Source organism: Paramisgurnus dabryanus, chromosome 13, assembly GCF_030506205.2.
Source record: "Paramisgurnus dabryanus chromosome 13, PD_genome_1.1, whole genome shotgun sequence".
Lineage (NCBI taxonomy): Eukaryota > Metazoa > Chordata > Actinopteri > Cypriniformes > Cobitidae > Paramisgurnus > Paramisgurnus dabryanus.
This window is the reverse complement of record NC_133349.1, coordinates 5,702,025-5,721,264: the sequence shown is the minus strand read 5'-3', so window position 1 is coordinate 5,721,264 and position 19,240 is coordinate 5,702,025. Positions and strand designations below refer to the sequence as shown.

The following is a 19,240-nucleotide window of genomic DNA, read 5'->3' as shown; positions in this document are numbered from 1 at the left end:
ATGGAAAATTCAGAGTCACATTCATGTCGTTTTAAATCTGTGTGCTGTACATACAATTTTTTTATTGGCCACCCCATTAAACTTTTTTTGATAGTTGAAAAACTAATTTTATATTAAAATATCGTGCTTTTAGACACACTATACAGTTCATACTTAAAGGATTAGTCAAATTTTTTTTAAAATCCAGATAATTTACTCACCACCATGTCATCCAAAATGTTGATTTTTTTGAGGAAAACATTCCAGGATTTTTCTAATTTTAATGGACTTTAATGGACCCCAACACGTAACAGTTTTAATGCAGTTTAAAATTGAAGTTTCAAAGGACTCTAAACGATCCCATACAAGGCATAAGGGTCTTATCTAGTGAAACGATTGTCATTTTTGGCAAGAAAAATAAAAAATGTGCACTTTTAAACCACAACTTCTCGTCTTCTTCTGGTCGTGTGACGCGCCAGCGCGACCTCATGCAATACGTCATCACTTCAAGAGGTCATGGAGGACGTATGCGAAACTACGCCCCAGTGTTGACAAGTGTGGAGAAAGAGGACCGTTATGTGGAATGATACTAATTAATGTCTTTGTGTCAGTTTATTGTTTAAAATGGTCCGCAAATGTGCGTTTCATATATGTAACACATGACCTTTCCACGGCATTACGCAATTACGTCAGGTCGCGGTGGCGTGTCACAGGACCAGTGATATACAATCGTTTTTCTAGATAAGACGTTTGGGATCGTTTAGAGTCCTTTGAAACTGCAATTTTAAACTGCATTAAAACTGTTAAGTATTGGGGTCCATTAAAGTCCATTAAAATGAGAAAAATCCTGGAATTCTTTCCTCAAAAAACATAATTTCTTCTGGACTGAACAAAGATAGACATCAAAATTTTGGATGACATGGTGGTGAGTAAATTATTTGGATTTTTTTTAAGAAAATGGACTAATCCTTTAAATTTTAGACCCAAAACAATTGTATGACATCAAAATATAAGTCCTTAAGGTGTAGTTCACCCCAAAATGATAATTAGTCCTTATTTTACTCACTCTGAAGCCATTCTAGGTGTTTATGACTTTCTTATTTCAGAGTTATATTAAATAATATCCTGGCTCTTTTCAGCTTTATAATGGCACTGGATAGTGCCCCATTTTTAAAGCTAACCAAAAAGCACATACATCCATCAAAAACAAGTCCATATGGTTATTTAATGTCTTCTAAAGTGTCGGAGCCAATGGTGTAGTCGGCAGTGCTCCGACATATGGTGCAGGCAAACCTTTCGGCGACCCGATCTCGAATCCCGGCTTGAAGCCCTTTGCCGATCCTGTACCCATCTATCTACCCTGTCCTCTCCAGCTACCTAATAAAGGCAAACATGGCCAAAAATTTTACTTAAAAAAGTTATGAACTTAACAAACAAAGTGAAGCGATGGGCCTTCTGCCTGACCTTTACTGTCTCATGAACACGTGTACAGCCGAGTTTGTACATAGTTTGAAATATAAATATTTCCTTAAAAAACATTGGTAACACTTTACAATAAGGTTCATTAGTTAACATTAGTTAATGTATTAACTAACATAAACAAATCATGAGCAATACATTTGTTACAGTATTTACTGATCTTTGTTAATGTTAGTTAATAGAAATAAAGCTATTCCTTGTTTGTTCGTTTCAGTTCACAGTGCATTAACTAATGTTAACAAGATTTGAATAAAGTATTAGTAATGGCTGAAATTAACATTAACAAAGATTAATGAATGCTGTATAAGTGCAATTCATTATTAGTTCATGTTTACTAATGTAGTTAACTAATGAACTTTATTGTAAAGTGTTACCAAAACATTGCTGAATTTCAAATTACAGTTTTTTATGTATACATTTAAAAATGGAGCACTATCCATAAAAAATGGGGCACTATCCATAAAAAATGGGGCACTATTCAGTTCCATTATTAAGCTGAAAAGAGCCAGGGAGTTATTTAAAGGGATATTTCACCCAAATATGAAAAATTTGTCATTATTTACACATTCTCATGTTGTTTCAAACCGGTATTAATTTCTTTGTTTCGATGAACACAAATGAAGATATTTTGAGGAAAGTTTGTAACCAAATCGTTCATGAGCCCCCGTGCTATTCTTTTTTTCCTGCTATGGAAGTGAATGGGGCTCATGATCGGTTTGGTTACAAACATTCCTTCGAAATATCTTTCTTTGTGTTTATCAGAACAAAGAAATGTATGCAGGTTGGTAAAAACATGAGAGTTAGGAAATTATGAAAGATTTTTGGGTGAACTATCCCGTTAATATAACTTTGACAATGTATGGCTGAAAGATAATTTTTGGGTGAACTATATAAGGACTAATTTTATGTTGCTTTAATGAGTTTGAGCGCAACCTTCCGATCTCTCTGATGAAGTCAATACGGAAGTGACTTTAACTGCAGTTCATCGACTGGCCACTAGAGGCTCCAAAAGGACCCCCATAGACCCCATGTTAAAATGGCCAACTTTACAATAGAAAATCATATGTTTACATCCTGGTACAAAAATAGTTTTTGGTCTGAATAGCTTATTTTGCCCTTCATGACAACTGTGAGGGGGTGATTTTTTGTTACTCATCCGTTTAAATTATGATAAGTGTTAAAGTTCTGCATAATTAAGGGCGTGGCCACTTGAGTGACGGGTGAACAGCCACCGCTGTCACTAGAGTCGAGCTAGTCGTGCATGGTTTCAGTAATCAGCCACCTTAGCTTCACCCACGTCCCGCCTTTTTATCCATTTTTGGTTATCTGCGAGTGATGCGCGGTGATGCGATTTCAAGATGCCGATGGCAAGCCCCGCCAACTATTGGCTTTAAAAATCCTCTTCACAAACTTATGGGTGATGCCACAGACACTACGTACATATTTGTACGGTCTATGGTTTTTTCACCATGACAGAGGTAGGCACTATAAACTGATCGCTTACACCAGCATACAGATTTAAAACAACTATGACCGAATTTTGCTTTTCGGGTGAATCATTTATTTCAATCTCACATTAATAAACACATAAATGCTGTCTATCCACGTGCGTAACCGCCCCACGACCGCTGCGAACGGCAGGTAGCTGCAGCGCTCTCCCCCTAGAGTCTAGATGTTAATGAAAACGTTTCTATGATGGACCTCCAGGACTCAAGAATGAACAGCGTCTCTAACCTGCAGTCTATGGGGGACATGCTCAACTCTTCCCAGGCCTCGATTGCCGGCCTCGGCAGCTACGCTGGGCTCGCGGGTTTGGGAGGAGGTCTCGGAGGTCAGCTGCGCGCCGGAGGGAGGATGTCGGCCGGGTCCGGGGGCTCCAGTATGTCCGGGGGACTCCGATTGAGCCAGATGGGAACCACCAGCGATTCGCTGCAGCAGCAACAGCAGGCCGCCGCTCTCCGCTACCCCCTCTCCTTCCAGAATCCCCTGTTCCACCTCGCCGCAGACGGGCCGCAGCTTCATCACCAGCACAGTCGAGCTCAGCCGCCGCCTCCTCTGCTGCTGTCCCCTGAACCGGACCCCTCTCACCCCGCTTACATGCCACAGTTCGCCCACGGCGGCTTCTCCCGGAGCGAGGACCTTTCCACCCTCAGACCTGGACCTCACCTGGGTCAGCCGAGCATCATTCACTCACACAGCTACAGTGACGACTACACCCGACATAATCAGAGCGACTACGGGCGACGGCAGGTCCCAATGCACTTGCAGGTATTTGCTTGATCTCTTCGTTGGCTTTTGAGAAGTTCGGCGTCCTCTTTATTTCTATACAAATGCGAATGTAAGCAATAATTTGAGATTTGAATGTACTTTATCTCTGTTTTGGACCATGTTTAGATGCAATCCAAAAGATACCGAGTCTGACTTAAAGTGTTAACATCATAGAAGGTTTAGTTCTGACTGTTGTAAACATCCCGTGACCGTCTTACCGTTTGTAATGGCGATTTCAAATGAGATATTCGTATCATACGCCAGTGGCAGTGAGACGGTTGTTGTAATGTAAGCCTGTGTGTCGTGATCAGGATCAGCAGCAGATGACGGGCATGACATCACAGACCGGCACATCTCATTCGTCGCTTGCCACGCCTCCCACCACCGTTCAGCCTGTCCGTCAGACATCCATGGCTCCTCCCACGCAGCGAATGAAATCTCAACCCTCGCATCAGCTTTCCGTGAGTTCTGCCGCCGCACCCGCAGGCAAAACCAGGCCGCAGAGCGGGAACCTGCTGCAGTCCCCGGAGTCCGGTTTCGGGGGCCGGCAGCAGGGGCCCCGGCAGCAGCTGTCCGTCAAAGACAGCACGCCTCCTGGCCTACCGCATCAGCAGAGCTCCACCAGGGAGAGCCAGGGGTCACAGGGCTCTCAAGGTGGAACACCACAATCTACACAACAATCCAAATCACATCAGGAACGGCAACAGGTTCAACAACAGAATCTCCTCAAGCCCACAGTGAGCAAACAGGTGAGTGAATCTTCAAAAAAAAAGGTAAAAAAATGGTCCCAAGCTGTCACTGGGGCGCTGTACCCTTTAACTCTTTCCCAGCCAGCATTTTTCATGGTTTTCACAAAAGTTTAATGCCTCCCAGAATGTTCTTCTTTAACTATATAAACATACAATATATTAAATGAAAGAACAGACCCCCTGTTTCATCCTACCTTCACCAGTTCTCTTTTATCACCTTTCAAATATGGGTAGGTTTATTCAAAAACACCAAAAGCCGAGATAATTCAATTTTTGTAAGAGACTTTTAATAGAGATCAGATGCAGAGCGATCCTCAAAACTTAGACGGACATACAGCTGTTTGCACCAGGGTGATACTTCCAGGTTTTATAAGTTGCGGAAGTTGCCACCTGGTGGATAATAGCGGTATTGCGGATTGACCAGACAACTCATCAATGGCGGGAAAGAGTTAAAAAGGACCCTTAGGTACAGATATGTATGCATTTGGTGGCAATATGTACCTCTGAGGTACTAAAATGAACTTTTTAGGTCCAAAGGTGTACTTTTCGAAAGGGTTCACCCCGAGTGACAACAGAAGACCATTTTTGGACCATTTTGTTCTAACAGCGTGTAATGAATCATTTACTGTGTGTAAGTTTCATGTGTCTAATGGTAACACAAATAAAAACACTTCTTATACATGTAATAGATAGTAAGAGCTATTGCACTCAGAAAAGTATGTTCTTCATGTCATTCCAAATCTGTATGACCTTCTTCCTTTTTTATTTTGAAATATTTGACATTTTATTTTGGCAACGGAAATATGGCAAGAATCAGCAGTGAACCAACACAGACAGAGAAAGTTATTTTAAAAAGTTGACTTTATCAACTTTTTCAACACAGCTACCAATCCGTGTACTATAGTGGAGTGGATAGAAGACGTTAGCAGATGGCCAAAAATAAAGTTGCCAGATACATATATACATTTACTAGTATATTATATTAGTGCAACCAAACGCAACAACCAGACATTTTGATGCTGGGAAACTTTCTGAATTGCTAACACGTTAGAACCACTGGGGAATAACACCACAAAATGCACGCGCAGGCTATTTGATCACATGGGCTATAAAAGGGTCTATAATATGAACCAAATGTCTGTGTAAACGCACCGCCATGGTTGCCAGATTTGCGTATCAAAGCCAGCCCAGTGGACATTCAAAACTAGCCTGTCTATTTACAGCCAAAATACCAATAACTATTAAACAAATGCATTCATCTTTAACCTGAAGAAAAAACTACTCGCTGAAACAGTTTAAAAAGTTGCCCAAATCTGCACAACGTACAGCATCTCTTTATCTCTTTATAAATGTACAAAGTTGAGTTGGAGAAAGTTGTTTTTGAGAAGATTTTAAATATTGTCAAAGAAAACACACTTTTCGAAAGGCACAAAGTTTTTTTATTGCTTTATGTAATGTTATAAAAGACATAAACTTCCCCACCAGCGTTTAAAAAAAAAAGTTGCCAGCATTTTTTATGATGTTCCCAAATGTTTATTGCCTTCCAGAAAATGTTCTTCTTTAAATATATAAACATACTATATATCAAATGAAAGAACAGACCCCCCCCCAAAAAAAAATGTCCAGCCTTCATTTGTTCTCTTTTATCTGTAAGGATTTCAGACAAAGAACGAACCCAAATGCAGACGTAACTAAAATGAATAATTTATTGACAAACAGGGGAAAACAAAAACCCACGAGGGGGTAAAACAAGACAGGATCACACTACACTAAACTAACATAAAACTAAACATGAACCAACATTAACTAAATATACTCAATACTCACAATGCAAGACTCTGGAACACGACAGGGATGGTAACAAGACGAACGCGCCCTGGACAACAAACACAAGAGCCGTTTCTCAAAACCAAGTACGCCGAACTCGGACTTGTGTCCTTCGTAGTTCGAACTTGCAAGTTCAGACTCGGAAGAACGAACTCCTGACGCGAAATGCATTCTGGGAAACTTTGCTGTCATAAGTCCACACAAGTCTCCTCTGATGCATCCTCGATAAAATGGGCGGATCAAGAACACATCCGGGGATTTTATGTGAACTTGGGCTTGATGCGAACTTTGAATTGGAACAGTACTTGGGCCGCGACTGATGACGTTTCACAAGTCCACAAGAACACAAGTACAGACAAGAACGCATATTGAGAAACGGCTAAGGTCTCTTAAATAGGGAGAAAGTAAATTACATACACCTGGAAATCATTACAAGTACACTGTAAAAAGATTCCGTAGAATTTACAGTATTACTGGCAGCTGGATGCCAGTAATTTACTGTAAATTTAAATTTATGTTATTTACTGACAACAGTTTGTTCAAAGTTAAATGAACATTAAACATTAACAAGTCTTTGTCTTACAGAATAAAAATATAAAATAACAGCCTCATGCAAAGCATGTTGGGAACCAAAAATCCTCATCAACCTTTTTCTGGGTTTTTCCTTCAGATTTTGTTTCCCAGAATGCTTTGCTTGAGGCTGTTATTTTAGTTTTATTCTGTAAAGATACATACTTGCTAATGTTTAATTTTCATTTAACTTTGAACAAACTGTTGCAGGTAATTAACATAAATTTTAATCTACAGTAAGTTACTGGCATCCAGCTGCCAGTAATACTGTAATTTCTACGGAATCTTTTTACAGTGTAAGGGATCGGAGAAAAAGTGACGAGACCTGGGAAATGCGTGGTCAGAATAAACCAATACTAAAACCACACATTTCCCCCATAAAACATGGTACTGCCAGGACCCCGAACACAAAGACTAGATGTAATAAAACACATGATTTCAGATGGGTCCTGACATTATCACCTCTCCAATATGGGTAGGCTTCTTCAAAAATACCACATTTTGAGCAAAAAGCTGAGATAATTCCATTTTTGTGAAGGATTTTTGATAGAGATCAGATTCAGGCGATCCTCAAAAACATACACAGAGTTTAAACTATTTCCCCTAAGGCAATAGTTCTGGGTTTTATAAGTTGGGTAAAAGCGCCACCTGGTGGTTAATAGCGGAAATACGGATTGCCAGAAAAACTCTGCATTGGCAGGCAAGCGTTTTCTCTTAATTGACGAGTCAACTCGTCAATGGCGGGGAAAGAGTTAATAATGCGTTTTGCTATTGCTTTAGAAACATGTTGGCGACTTCATTGTAAGGGGACCATCGGTGTATGTAGATAAAAACATCTCATTCTGAGTTATAAAGAAAAATACAGTTCATTATGTAAGGTCTTTATACACCACTGATAATATAGTTTTATATATTATATTGCATTTCTGTCAAGAGATCCTTCTAAAAGTTACACAATGCAACTTTAAAATAAAAATGAGAGAAAGAGTTTCACCCCGTTTAAAAACAATGCTGAACAACATGCAAGCTGGTTTGAAAGCTTTCTTCTGACCTCAGTGTACATTTCTGGCGCAGCTTCTATTGCAAATGATATTTTCTCATCCCTGATCCTGCTGGGAAAATCACTAAAGCTTGATATACCGACCAGCTGTAGTTAAAAGATGAAAATGTGAAGAAAATGAAAAATGTATGGATGGACAGCTCCTTCAGTGAAAATATGAAATATTAAAACGTAGGCCTTTTTTCATACGTCATGTTTTTCATTCTCTCCTCAGGGTTCTTCACAATCTCCATCTACACTCAACCCCGGGACCCCTGCCTCTGAACGAACGGTCGCTTGGGTGTCCAACATGCCCCATCTTTCTGCTGACATCGAGAGTTCTCGCATCGACAGAGAAGAGTTCAAGCTGAAGGAATATTCCAAGAGCATGGACGAGTCTCGTCTGGACAGGGTGTGTTACTTTGTTAGACTACAGTATATGTACTTTATGAAAATCTGTTCTTTTTCCACATTAAACTGCTGTAATTGTGTCCCCAGTGCTTTTATCAACCTAGAAAATGTGATAAAGATCAACCCAGTAAATTAGTTCTGTTAAACCATTCTCTGCAAGCATGTGAAAAAATAGCTCATTGAAATTTGCCTCCCCTTGTGATGTCAGATGGGGATAATACCGACCCTTAATCTGCACTATCCAACCATCTAGTGCAGAAATCAGCTCATTTGCATTTTAAAGGACACACCCAAAACGGCACATTTTTGCTCACAGCAACAAAGTGGCAATTTTAATAAATGATCTATATGGTATTTTAAGCTAGAACTTCACATAGGTACTCTGAGGACACCAAAGATGTATTTGTAATATTAAAAAAGTCTTGTGAAATGTCCCCTTTAAGTTGAACTGTTCCTTTAAGTGCTGATGAGTTTACTTTAGGGTTACAAAATAAATTTAGACCGTCGGTTGACCGAGTGAACCTGTATCTCTCAGAAAACACCTTGCACGTGTCAAGAAAATGCTCTTTGACTCTTTCACCCCAGCAACAGATGGTGCTGACAGCCTCACTTATGCATTTTTTTAAATATTAAATGAGAACAGGTCTTGGAAATAAACAGAGAACAGCGTGAGCTTCTGGTCAGTTCGTCCCAGTTGAACTTGACCCTCTGGAAGTTTATGTAGACAAGTTGGAGGTGACACACAACCTTTTTTCATTAGATCCCGATGTGCATGCGTGAAAGTTCTGGTCAGTGTCTTCCTATCTTCGATATCTGGTGTTAATATTAGCATCTTTAAAGGATTATTCCACTTTTATAAAAAATCTGATAATTTACTCACCCACATGTTATCCAAGAAGTTTTTAAACAATCCCAATTAACTCATTCCCCGTCATCCTTTTTTTGTTGGAAAGTTTTTTTCTCTGCTTATAAATTCTGAAATATGGGTATTTTTTCAAAAATAGTTTTTTTGCAAAAAGATGAAATTATTGCATTTTTGTGAAGAAATTTTGTTAGAGAGCAAATTCAGAACGATCATCAAAACATACACAGAGTTTAAAATTAATAAATAATTTTTTTGCTTCAGTTTTTGTATAAATTGAGTAAGTGTGTCATCTAGTGGATAATCACGGTATTACAGATAGCAATAAAAACTCATCAGGAACAGGTTTTTTCATGCAAATATTTTCTCTTAAGTGACAAGATAACTCGTCAATGGCTGGTAAAGAGTTAATGTCTTTGTGTCAGTTTATTGTTTAAAACGGCCCCCAATTTCGCATTTCACATATGCAACGTGTGACCTTTTGACGTAATTACGTAATGCAAGTTGTGGTTTAAAAGTCTTTCTTTGGGGGGGGGGGTTGACGATCGTTTTGCTAGATAAGACCCTTGTGCATGGGTTGGAATTCAAAGGAAGATATTTTGAATAATGTTTGTAACCAAGCAGAGCTGGGGCACCATTGACTTTAATTAGTATAAAAAATTATACTATAGAAGTGAATGGTGCCCCAGAACATTTTTCTAAATATCTTCATTTGTGTTCATTGAAACAAAGAAATGTATTTAACATTTTAGGTTATGAACCACGTAAGGGTAAGTAAATGATCTATCCCTTTATGATTCCTAAAAGATGACATGAGAGTTTAGCATGGGCTCTGTTTCAAAACCTGAGTTGCATCCATGTAAAGCATCTTGCGGAGCATTCGAAATTTAATTGATTAGTTCATCGTATGCCTTACTTTCACCAAAAACAAATAAGCAATGTGGTCTTATGTATATTTATAACTTGCATTAGTTTAGATCATACAAAAAGACATTTCAAAACCGGTGTCCTCTTCTCTGTTTTGTGGACGCAGGTGCGAGAGTACGAGGAGGAGATTAATTCACTGAAGGAGCGTTTGATGATGTCACACCGTAAGCTGGAGGAGTACGAGAGGAGGCTGTTATCTCAGGAACAGCAGACCAATAAGATCCTGCTGCAGTATCAGAGCCGCCTGGAGGACAGTGAGAGACGCTTGAGACATCAGCAGATGGAGAAAGACACCCAGATTAAAGGAATTATTGACAGGTAATGCCAGAAGGAAGTTGGTGAAACAGCGGTCACACGCTCACACGGTGAAGTTAAATAGGTTATTTTTAAATTCATTTGGCTTTGTGATTAGATGAGAAGTGTTTGGATACTTCAGATGTTAGTGGGACATCTCCAAGATGAACTGACTATAATCATCCACTAAAAATCAGCTCATAGGGTTGAGCGGAGCACAAACTAACACAGGGTTAATTGTAACACGGATATTTACACAGGGTAATAGGAGCAATATGTGTGTGTTTGGTCATTTTCTCTTAATGTCAGAAGAGTTTTTTGATGTGTTTTAGTTAAGAAACTGCAAAAAGGGCGTTTTGTACCGGTTTCCCTGACAAACATACCTTACAAAAACAATACTGGTGAATAATTTGAGACAAAACAATGGCACGGATATATGTTAAGAAGATACATGTCAGGGCAAAATGTTGTTAAATTCAGGCATCTCAAACATGCATTTTAGTCTGGGACTCGGATAAGCCCTGTCCGGGAAACCGCCCCTATACTGTATGTTATAAGTCAGTCACCAAATCCAACCTTATGTGGTGGTTTCCCGGACAGGGATTAGCTTAAACCAGGACTAGGCCTTAGTTTAATTAGGAAATATAACTAGTTTTAACAAACATGCCTTACTAAAAACATTTCTGGTGTGCGTTTTGAGGCGAAACAAAGGGCACTGATGTATTTTAAGATATGTCAGTGCAAGTTGTTTTCAGATTGGACAGCTCTTACATTTATTTTAGTCTAGGACTAGTCTAATCCCTGTCCGGGAAACCGCCCCTAAATCTTAAAGGATTAGTCCATTTTCTTTAAAAAATCCAGATAATTTACTCACCACCATGTCATCCAAAATGTTGATGTCTTTCTTTGTTCAGTCGAGAAGAAATTGTGTTTTTTGAGGAAAACATTCCAGGATTTTCCCATTTTAATGGACTTTAATGGACCCCAACACTTAACTGTTTTAATGCAGTTTAAAATTGCAGTTTCAAAGGACTCTAAATGATCCCAAACGAGGCATAAGGGTCTTATCTAGCAAAAAGATCGTCATTTTTTGCAAGAAAAATTAAAAATATGCACTTTTAAACCATAACTTTTCTTCTTCTTCGGCTGTGTGACGATCCAGCACGACCTCACGTAAGTGCGTAATGCCGTTGAAAGGTCACGTGTTACATATATGAAACGCACAATTGCAGACCATTTTAAACAATAAACTGACACAAAGACATTAATTAGTATCATTACACATACAACAACGTCGAAACGGTCCTCTTTCTCCACACTTGTAAACACTGGGGCGTAGTTTTGCATACGTCATCCATGACATTTCGGCTTGATGACGTATTACGTAAGGACCGGAGGAAGACGAGAAGTTGTGGTTTAAAAGTGCATATTTTTTATTTTTCTTGCCAAAAATGACGATCGTTTCGCTAGATAAGACCCTTATGCCTCGTTTGGGATCGTTTAGAGTCCTTTGAAACTGCAAATTTAAACTGCATTTAAACTGTTAAGTGTTGGGGTCCATTAAAGTCCATTAAAATGAGAAAAATCCTGGAATGTTTTCCCTAAAAAACATAATTTCTTCTCGACTGAACAAAGAAAGACATCAACATTTTGGATGACATGGTGGTGAGTAAATTATCTGGATTTTTTTAAAGAAAATTGACTAATCCTTTAATCTCAAAGTCTTAGGTTGTGCCCTGCTTTCCCCTATTCTATTTCGCAGTAATTTACACATGAACATCTCAGTATTATAAAATGAACATGTGTGTGTTGTCTTGTTGTTGTTCGGGTTTTTGGTTTGTTTGTTGGTTTGTTATTTTGATGTCATGTTATTTTGGCTTCCTAAATAGGATTAGTCTTAATGTCGTGTTACAAGACCCATCTTCCAGTATTTGGTTGGAGAAAATGATGATGTAACTTCCTGTAATGCAGCACATACAGCATATTTTGTGTCACAGAGTATGTTGCTATTTCAATCCAATTTTAGGAATGAAGACATGGAGTGAAGACATTCAGATGTCCAGTTGCCGTGAAGGGACACCTGGGTTTTTACTCGTATAAAAAAATATATAAATCATCAAATCATCGTGTATAAGCACAAACTGTATTTCATATGAATGTTTGTAAATGGGCGATAGTTTGTCGTATAGATTTGTTGCCTTCAAAGAGAACTTGACAAAGGTGCGGTTTCTCGGACAGGGATTAAACTAGTCCTAGACTAAAATAAATGTAAGAGCTGTCCAAACTGAAAACAACTTCCACTGCCATATCCTGGCTTAAGCTAATCCCTGTCCGGGAAACCACCTGCAAGTATTAAAGTCTTCATAAATTCCTTTATGAGTAGTTATATAGTTTACACACTTTGCATTAGGGATGCTCCGATCAGGATTTTTGCAGCCAATACCGAGTACCGATTTCTTGTCGTCATGAACGGCCGATAACAAAGCCCGGTACTGATTCTTCAAGCTTATATGTAAGATCTTTGATGACTGTAACTGTCCTGACTAATACCACAGATTTTGCCTTTATTATATAACTTGCAGTAATTAGGTAGCCTATAGTATTGTTTTAAAGGGACACTTCCAGCTTCCCTTGAGTTAAACATTTGATTTTTACCGTTTTGGAATCCATTCAGCTGATCTCTGGGTCTGGCGCTACCACTTTTAGCATAGCTTAGCACAATCCATTGAATCTGATTAGACCATTAGCATCACGCTAAAAAAAACCCAAAGAGTTTCAATATTTTTCCTATTTAAAACTTGACTCTTCTGTAGTTACATCGTGTACTAAGACCGATGAAAAAAATTAAAAGTTGTGATTTTCTATTCAAAGTTACCAAGGGGACTATTTTCAGGCGCTGCATAATATCATTGCATGGTACATTGTACGGCAGCAAAGTCCTTGATTATTACGCTGAAATGAGAATATAGTTCCTTTGAAAAGGCTTAATATCTGTTACAAGTAATGAAAATAAAACACATCACAGTCTCTAGAGATGAATTAGGATAATGGAGCTTTAAGACGTGAGAGAGATCTTTTCTTTGTTCTCGTGCTGAATGACAGGCTGTGTGCGCGTGACGGGTGTACCCGGACAAGAGCAGCTGCGATGAAAATATAAGTTTTTAGCAAAACTTTAAAAACGCATGCAAATAATAAACTTTCGGCATGAAGATGCAATGTCCGCAACATATAGATATATATGTTGTATACGCTGTTTGATGGAGATGTAAAGACGCATTGTGCTGGATGTTAGGACCGGTAAAAGCAGATAGAGAAATCCAGATTTGCAGGTCGTACATGAACAACGAATAAAAATGGTCTCCAATTGCGGACGCATTTAGGTGCCCTATGATCAGCGCTTTAAACCAGATTTTTTTCCAATTGTTTCGTTCCGAACAGTAACAATATTTTTATTTTAGCATTTCCGGTTTTCGCTTCAACCCTAAAATTGATGTTCATGAACCGGTTAGAACAAAAAAATAAAGTTCCCGGAGCAGTTAATAACGTTCTATGTCAGCTGTGGGACATACAAATAAGTATGATCATTAGGATTGTTAAAGATGAATACAACAGTATCAATATAATTAAGAGTAAATACGGTAACATATATGTGGAAATGAAACTTACTTTTAAATGTACGCACACTTTCCTATGGCTTGAATACACGCGAGCCCTCTACAGCTTTCAAGCGAAACATAACTAGTTGCGTCAACTCTGGGGGCGGGACTAAGTAACGACTGTCAATCAGTTACAACACACCAATAAGAATTAACTTACAGAGCCTTTTCAACAAGGATATTAAACTTAAATGATTAGTCTACATATCTTTCCTTAAGTCTCTATCTTGTCATCAAACATTAAAAAAGGCTACATTATGTAAGCGGCATAACTGTTATTCTGACATGCCTACATTTATTTCAGCATTATACATGAATTAAGACAAGGACCATTTCTGCCATGTCGTTTATTGGCAAACAACTTAAACAAAAGTTCTTATTAGAAAAAGAATACTGTGTTATCTCAAGATCATTTTGTTTGTATGTGTCCTGTCAAGAACAGAAAGATTGTTCGCTTGCTTTTTAAAATGCGTCTCTCCGTGTATGCACTTTTGAGTGCACTTAAACACGCACACACACACAGACTGAGGACGAATTCCAAACAGCGCTTTGGGAAGAAGATGCAGCATAAACACTCCACACAGTGAAAATGATGTTTTTCAGTGCTTTATTCGACAAATGTATTTTAATGGAGTACAGTATGAGACACAGTATAGCGCAACTCTCTCTCAAGTTTATACATCAAGAGTTCTGATATTTAAAGGTGCTCTAAGCGAATTGAAGCGTTTTAGACCATAAAACATTTTTTGTTACATACCGGAAACATCTCCTCACTATCTGCTTGCTGCCTGTCCGCTGATCAAACTGTAAAAAAACGCGATCTCTGTAGACAGCCCAGGCTTCACAAACGGCAATATCAACAAATGGCCAAACCTAGCATCACAAAACTAAACAAAGAATTCCAGCCAATAAACGACAAGAAGGATTTGGGGGTGGGGGTTGGGCGCGTTCATGAAAGCACGGAAGGGAGGGGGAGGAGTTAGCTACGCTCTGTCTGTTTGAAAACAGTTCAAACATCAACAGGAAGTGACGTCGCACATTATTCGCTTAGAGCGCCTTTAAAGGGCATAGGGATAATCACGTTTGACTGGAGTTGGACCGGACATATTCAACTGCGTGAACGTCTGTGCATACAGATAATTGCTCACTATAGCATCTTTTTGGTGTTAAATTGTTAATATTTGCAAGCCTTTGAAACATGTGCAAATGATCAACTTTCACCCTATTTAAATTTGCGTATTAATCTGCAAATCGCATGGGAGCCGAACCGTGGGTCGTGATCTGTACGAATTGAATTAGTACCACTTATTAGTATTAAACTAACATCTTTAGATACTTGGTAGCCTACAATATTTCCCTCTTATGATGGACCATTAGACACATGGGCTTGAGTAGGCTACATGCTGCTGGCAAGCTTCTCATTTCTCTGATGAGTCAACAATGATTGGAAGTGAACTTCACAGAATCATATTGCACAGAAATATTGTTAAAGAACGAAAAAAATTACAGTATTAACCGGTTACCATTATTTTAAATAAACAATTCTGTTCCGGAACATATATTTTTTTGAAAGTTTCTGGTTTCGTTTCTGTTCCTTGCAAAACATGAAAAGTTTCTGGTTTTTGTTTTCGTTCCGTGAACCGGTTCAAAAACCTTGCCTATGAGGACAAAAGTAATAGAAAGATTGGTTCATGATATCGGCATATTTAGCGATTTACAGATCGAGTCATTTAATGCTATGATCGACCGATACCGATCTGCGGCCGATCAATCGGAGCATCCCTACTTTGCATGTCTTTTACCACAATGCAATAGTTTTTCCAACAGAAATTGCTGTCATTATTTACTTGCTCTTAAAGTTTTTTCTACAAATAATAATCATAATGATATGCAATGTCTTTTCCCAAATGAAATAATATCATTGCATTATTACTTTGTATGGAAGCACGATACTTGTACTGCTTCAACTTTCTTATGCACATGACATGAGGGCAAATATGCTGGATAATGACAGACTTTTTCTATTTTAAGAAGCAAATATCAGTGTTGCATTAAAGGGATAGTTCGCACAAAATTGAAAATTCTGTTATTATAAACCGGCCCCATTGACTTCCATAGTAGGATAAAAGTATACAATGGAAGTAAATGGGGCTTCTGATCGGTTTGTTTACAAACATTCTTCAAAATATCTTCCTTTGTGTTCATCAGAACAAAGACATTTATACAGGTTTGTAACAACATGAGAGTGAGTAAACATTTTTGGGTGAACTATCCCTTTAATTATGTTCTTCCGAAACAAGCCTTTCGCAGCCTTTACCTGTTTGTCTTGAAAGACACTGCCAGGGCTTTCTTTTCCAAAAAGCCAAAATAAATCGTAGCAGCACATCTTAACATAGCAGATCAGCTGATTTTGGAAGGATGGTATTATGTTTTCCAGAGCTTGTGTACCTGCACTGTTTTTTGCTATGCATCTTTCACTGTGTCCTATAACATGTGTGGTGAAAGTGTCTTGCACTTTAAAGTAGATCATATTTCTGGTCTTCATGTTTCATCATATCTCTGTGTGCAACAACAAAAACAGCGATCTCATCCCACCCATTGTCACATCCATAGATTTTAAGTGCACATTGCTGGAAAATCAGTTGCATTTAATGTGAAACATGCAATAAAATAAGACATTTAAGGGTTCACCCATATGCATCCTTATACATTGTCAGAAATAAACGTATTATTATACCTCAAAGGTACATACAGTATGGTACCAAATGTATACATATCTGTACCTAAATGTTACATATTGGGGCCTTTTTAAAGGGTACTGCCCCAGTGACAGCTTGAAAATCTTTACAAAGCCTATCAAGAACATATTAAAGGTAACCCCCCCCCCCCCAAAAAAAAAGGATAAAGAAATGCCATTTTGCATGAAGGCAATGAAACCTGGTTGAGGTGTGACGTTATTTTAATGATAATTAAATGCAATGTTCACCCCAGTTCTCAATATTGTAATGCAAAATAAGTATAGCAGGCTAATTTTTAGCATTAGTTTATTTCATTTTTACAAAAATCATTGTGTGCTGGCAGGATTATTTTGAATTAAATTGTATTTTCATTACTAAATGTGAATGTAACGTAAATCACTGATTAAATTAATGAGATTTGTTAATAAATCAAAATGTAAACATCAAGATGACCTTAATGATACAAATTAGTCTTCATTTACTTTATCAAAAATATTTATGTATTTGTGACATATAACCATATATTAATACAAATGTTATTTTAAAAATGTTTTGGTATTTGTGTACAGTACAATGTACAGTATAAAACATTAAACATGAGTTGATAAGGCACGTTATGACTACCTACTATAATATCTTATGGTGCTCCTTGTGAAATAAACATAGTAATATGAATTATAGATCATTGCATTAAATAATTAAGGTTTGAAAATGAATCTTAGATATCTCATTTCAAGTGTAATTATGATTTAAAGAATAAGCGATGTTTGCACGAAATGCTGAAAATGTTTGTGATGTTGCTGTATGAGCATTTGATCTTGTCAAAAAATATTTTGCTTCCCTATAAATTCACACCTTGTTTTAAAGATATTTATCTAGGAATATAAAGCATATATAGATTATATATTCATACTGTATGTATATCAGATTATATATATATTTAACTCTTGTAGCAAAACTGTGCAATAAATATGTTGTTTACTGTAGCCATTAATGAAAGTTTAATTTTCTCTATATCTTCTCCCCTGACTGTCTCACCTCATCACCTTTCTTAATAAACTATCACAATGTTGTCACTGTTTTACCTTACCTGCAATTAAATGGTTTGCTTCTCCATTTTTAAAGTCTCAGTGTCAAACATCGTAAATTGATCTCTGTTCGTTTTTGTTTTTACTTCTGAATTTTAACTTTGTACAATCAACATGTACCGTTTCAATGGAATAAAATATCTGATCATATTGTTTTAAACCTGAACTGTGCAATTCATTATTTACATAAACTGAAGATTCATTTTTTTTATACTGTAATATGTCAAAAGTGTTAACGTCTCATTTCAATGCACTTTCATAACCAGCAGGTCCTGTGTGTTTCATTTATAAATAAAATATTTCATATTGAAACCAGACAATATCATTTGTCCTCATTGCGTGATTCCCACATGCTACTATATGTGTTTTATGTACATGCCATGTCCTTGCTTATGTCTACAGTCATGTTGCCAATAAACAAAAATAAACATAAAGCCAAACAATAGAATATATTGATGCAATACCATATTAAAACCCATTAACTGGCGCTGTCCCGTGAGCTGGGTACATGAGTTTATTTTAAATCTATCATGACAACCTTTGTATGATTGGAAAGGTGTAAGAATGTAGTTGTCATATTTCAAAACCTTTTAGCAGTAATAATAATGCAGTAATGACAGTAATTTAGTCATTTGTGACAAGAGCATGCAGCAAACGTTGACACCTAGTGGCCGTTGTTGGTAAAACCACTAAAAGTGTAACACAAATAAAACAAATTGTGATAATGTTATGTATAAAATATATACTTTATTGCATTATTTTAAGTTATTACAATAAATGTAAACTGTTATTAAATTTTTTTATTATTTTCAACCTTTAGAGACTTCTGTAAAAAACTTTAAAGTGTCCATTATTTTAATTTATTATAATATAATATGTAAACTCTTATAACTTTTTATTTATTTATTTATTAGTTTTACCTCCAGAGACTTTAAAAATAGATTAACGCTTAGGCTTCTAGACCAAATTTTTTTTATATTAATTTAATGTTGTACATCACCTTTCACCCCCCATTCAAAAAGGGCTGCGCCAGTATAAGACCCATTAATTTGCTTCAACGGCAACTGCTTGTGTCGTAGTATAAAACATCATATCTGATTTGATATCCAAAAGGTGGGGACAATTTCACATAGAGATAAGAAACATCCTTTTTATCGTGTGTTCAAGTAAAGCATCACTTTGATGCGGGCTGGCAGCCGCTTCAATAGCGTGTAATTGGGAAATAAGCTGCCAGTCACAGCGGCCGACGTCAAACATCATTACAAGCTTTTCAATATGGCCCATTTTCATTTATTAGCTCACGTATTCCCTTGGGATGTTGGAATACTGTCATTTATGTGACCATACTGTGAT

The 19,240-nt window shown here is 37.5% G+C and overlaps 1 protein-coding gene across 9 annotated transcripts in view; it reads left to right on the top strand.

The window, feature by feature from the left end:
- syngap1b (synaptic Ras GTPase activating protein 1b) overlaps nucleotides 1-19,240 on the top strand; it is a 165,770-nt gene that overhangs the window by 129,188 nt on the left and 17,342 nt on the right. For 5 of the 9 annotated variants that reach the window (XM_065298814.1, XM_065298807.1, XM_065298810.1 and 2 more), the window contains exons 16-19: nucleotides 3,166-3,726; nucleotides 4,038-4,475; nucleotides 8,147-8,323; nucleotides 10,218-10,429. In XM_065298814.1, the coding sequence (XP_065154886.1) occupies nucleotides 3,166-3,726; nucleotides 4,038-4,475; nucleotides 8,147-8,323; nucleotides 10,218-10,429 (1,388 nt within the window). Of the gene's footprint in view, nucleotides 1-3,165; nucleotides 3,727-4,037; nucleotides 4,476-8,146; nucleotides 8,324-10,217; nucleotides 10,430-12,431; nucleotides 17,349-19,240 lie in introns of those variants that run through there. The other 4 variants (XM_065298815.1, XM_065298809.1, XM_065298808.1 and 1 more) reach the window with 4 other exon arrangements.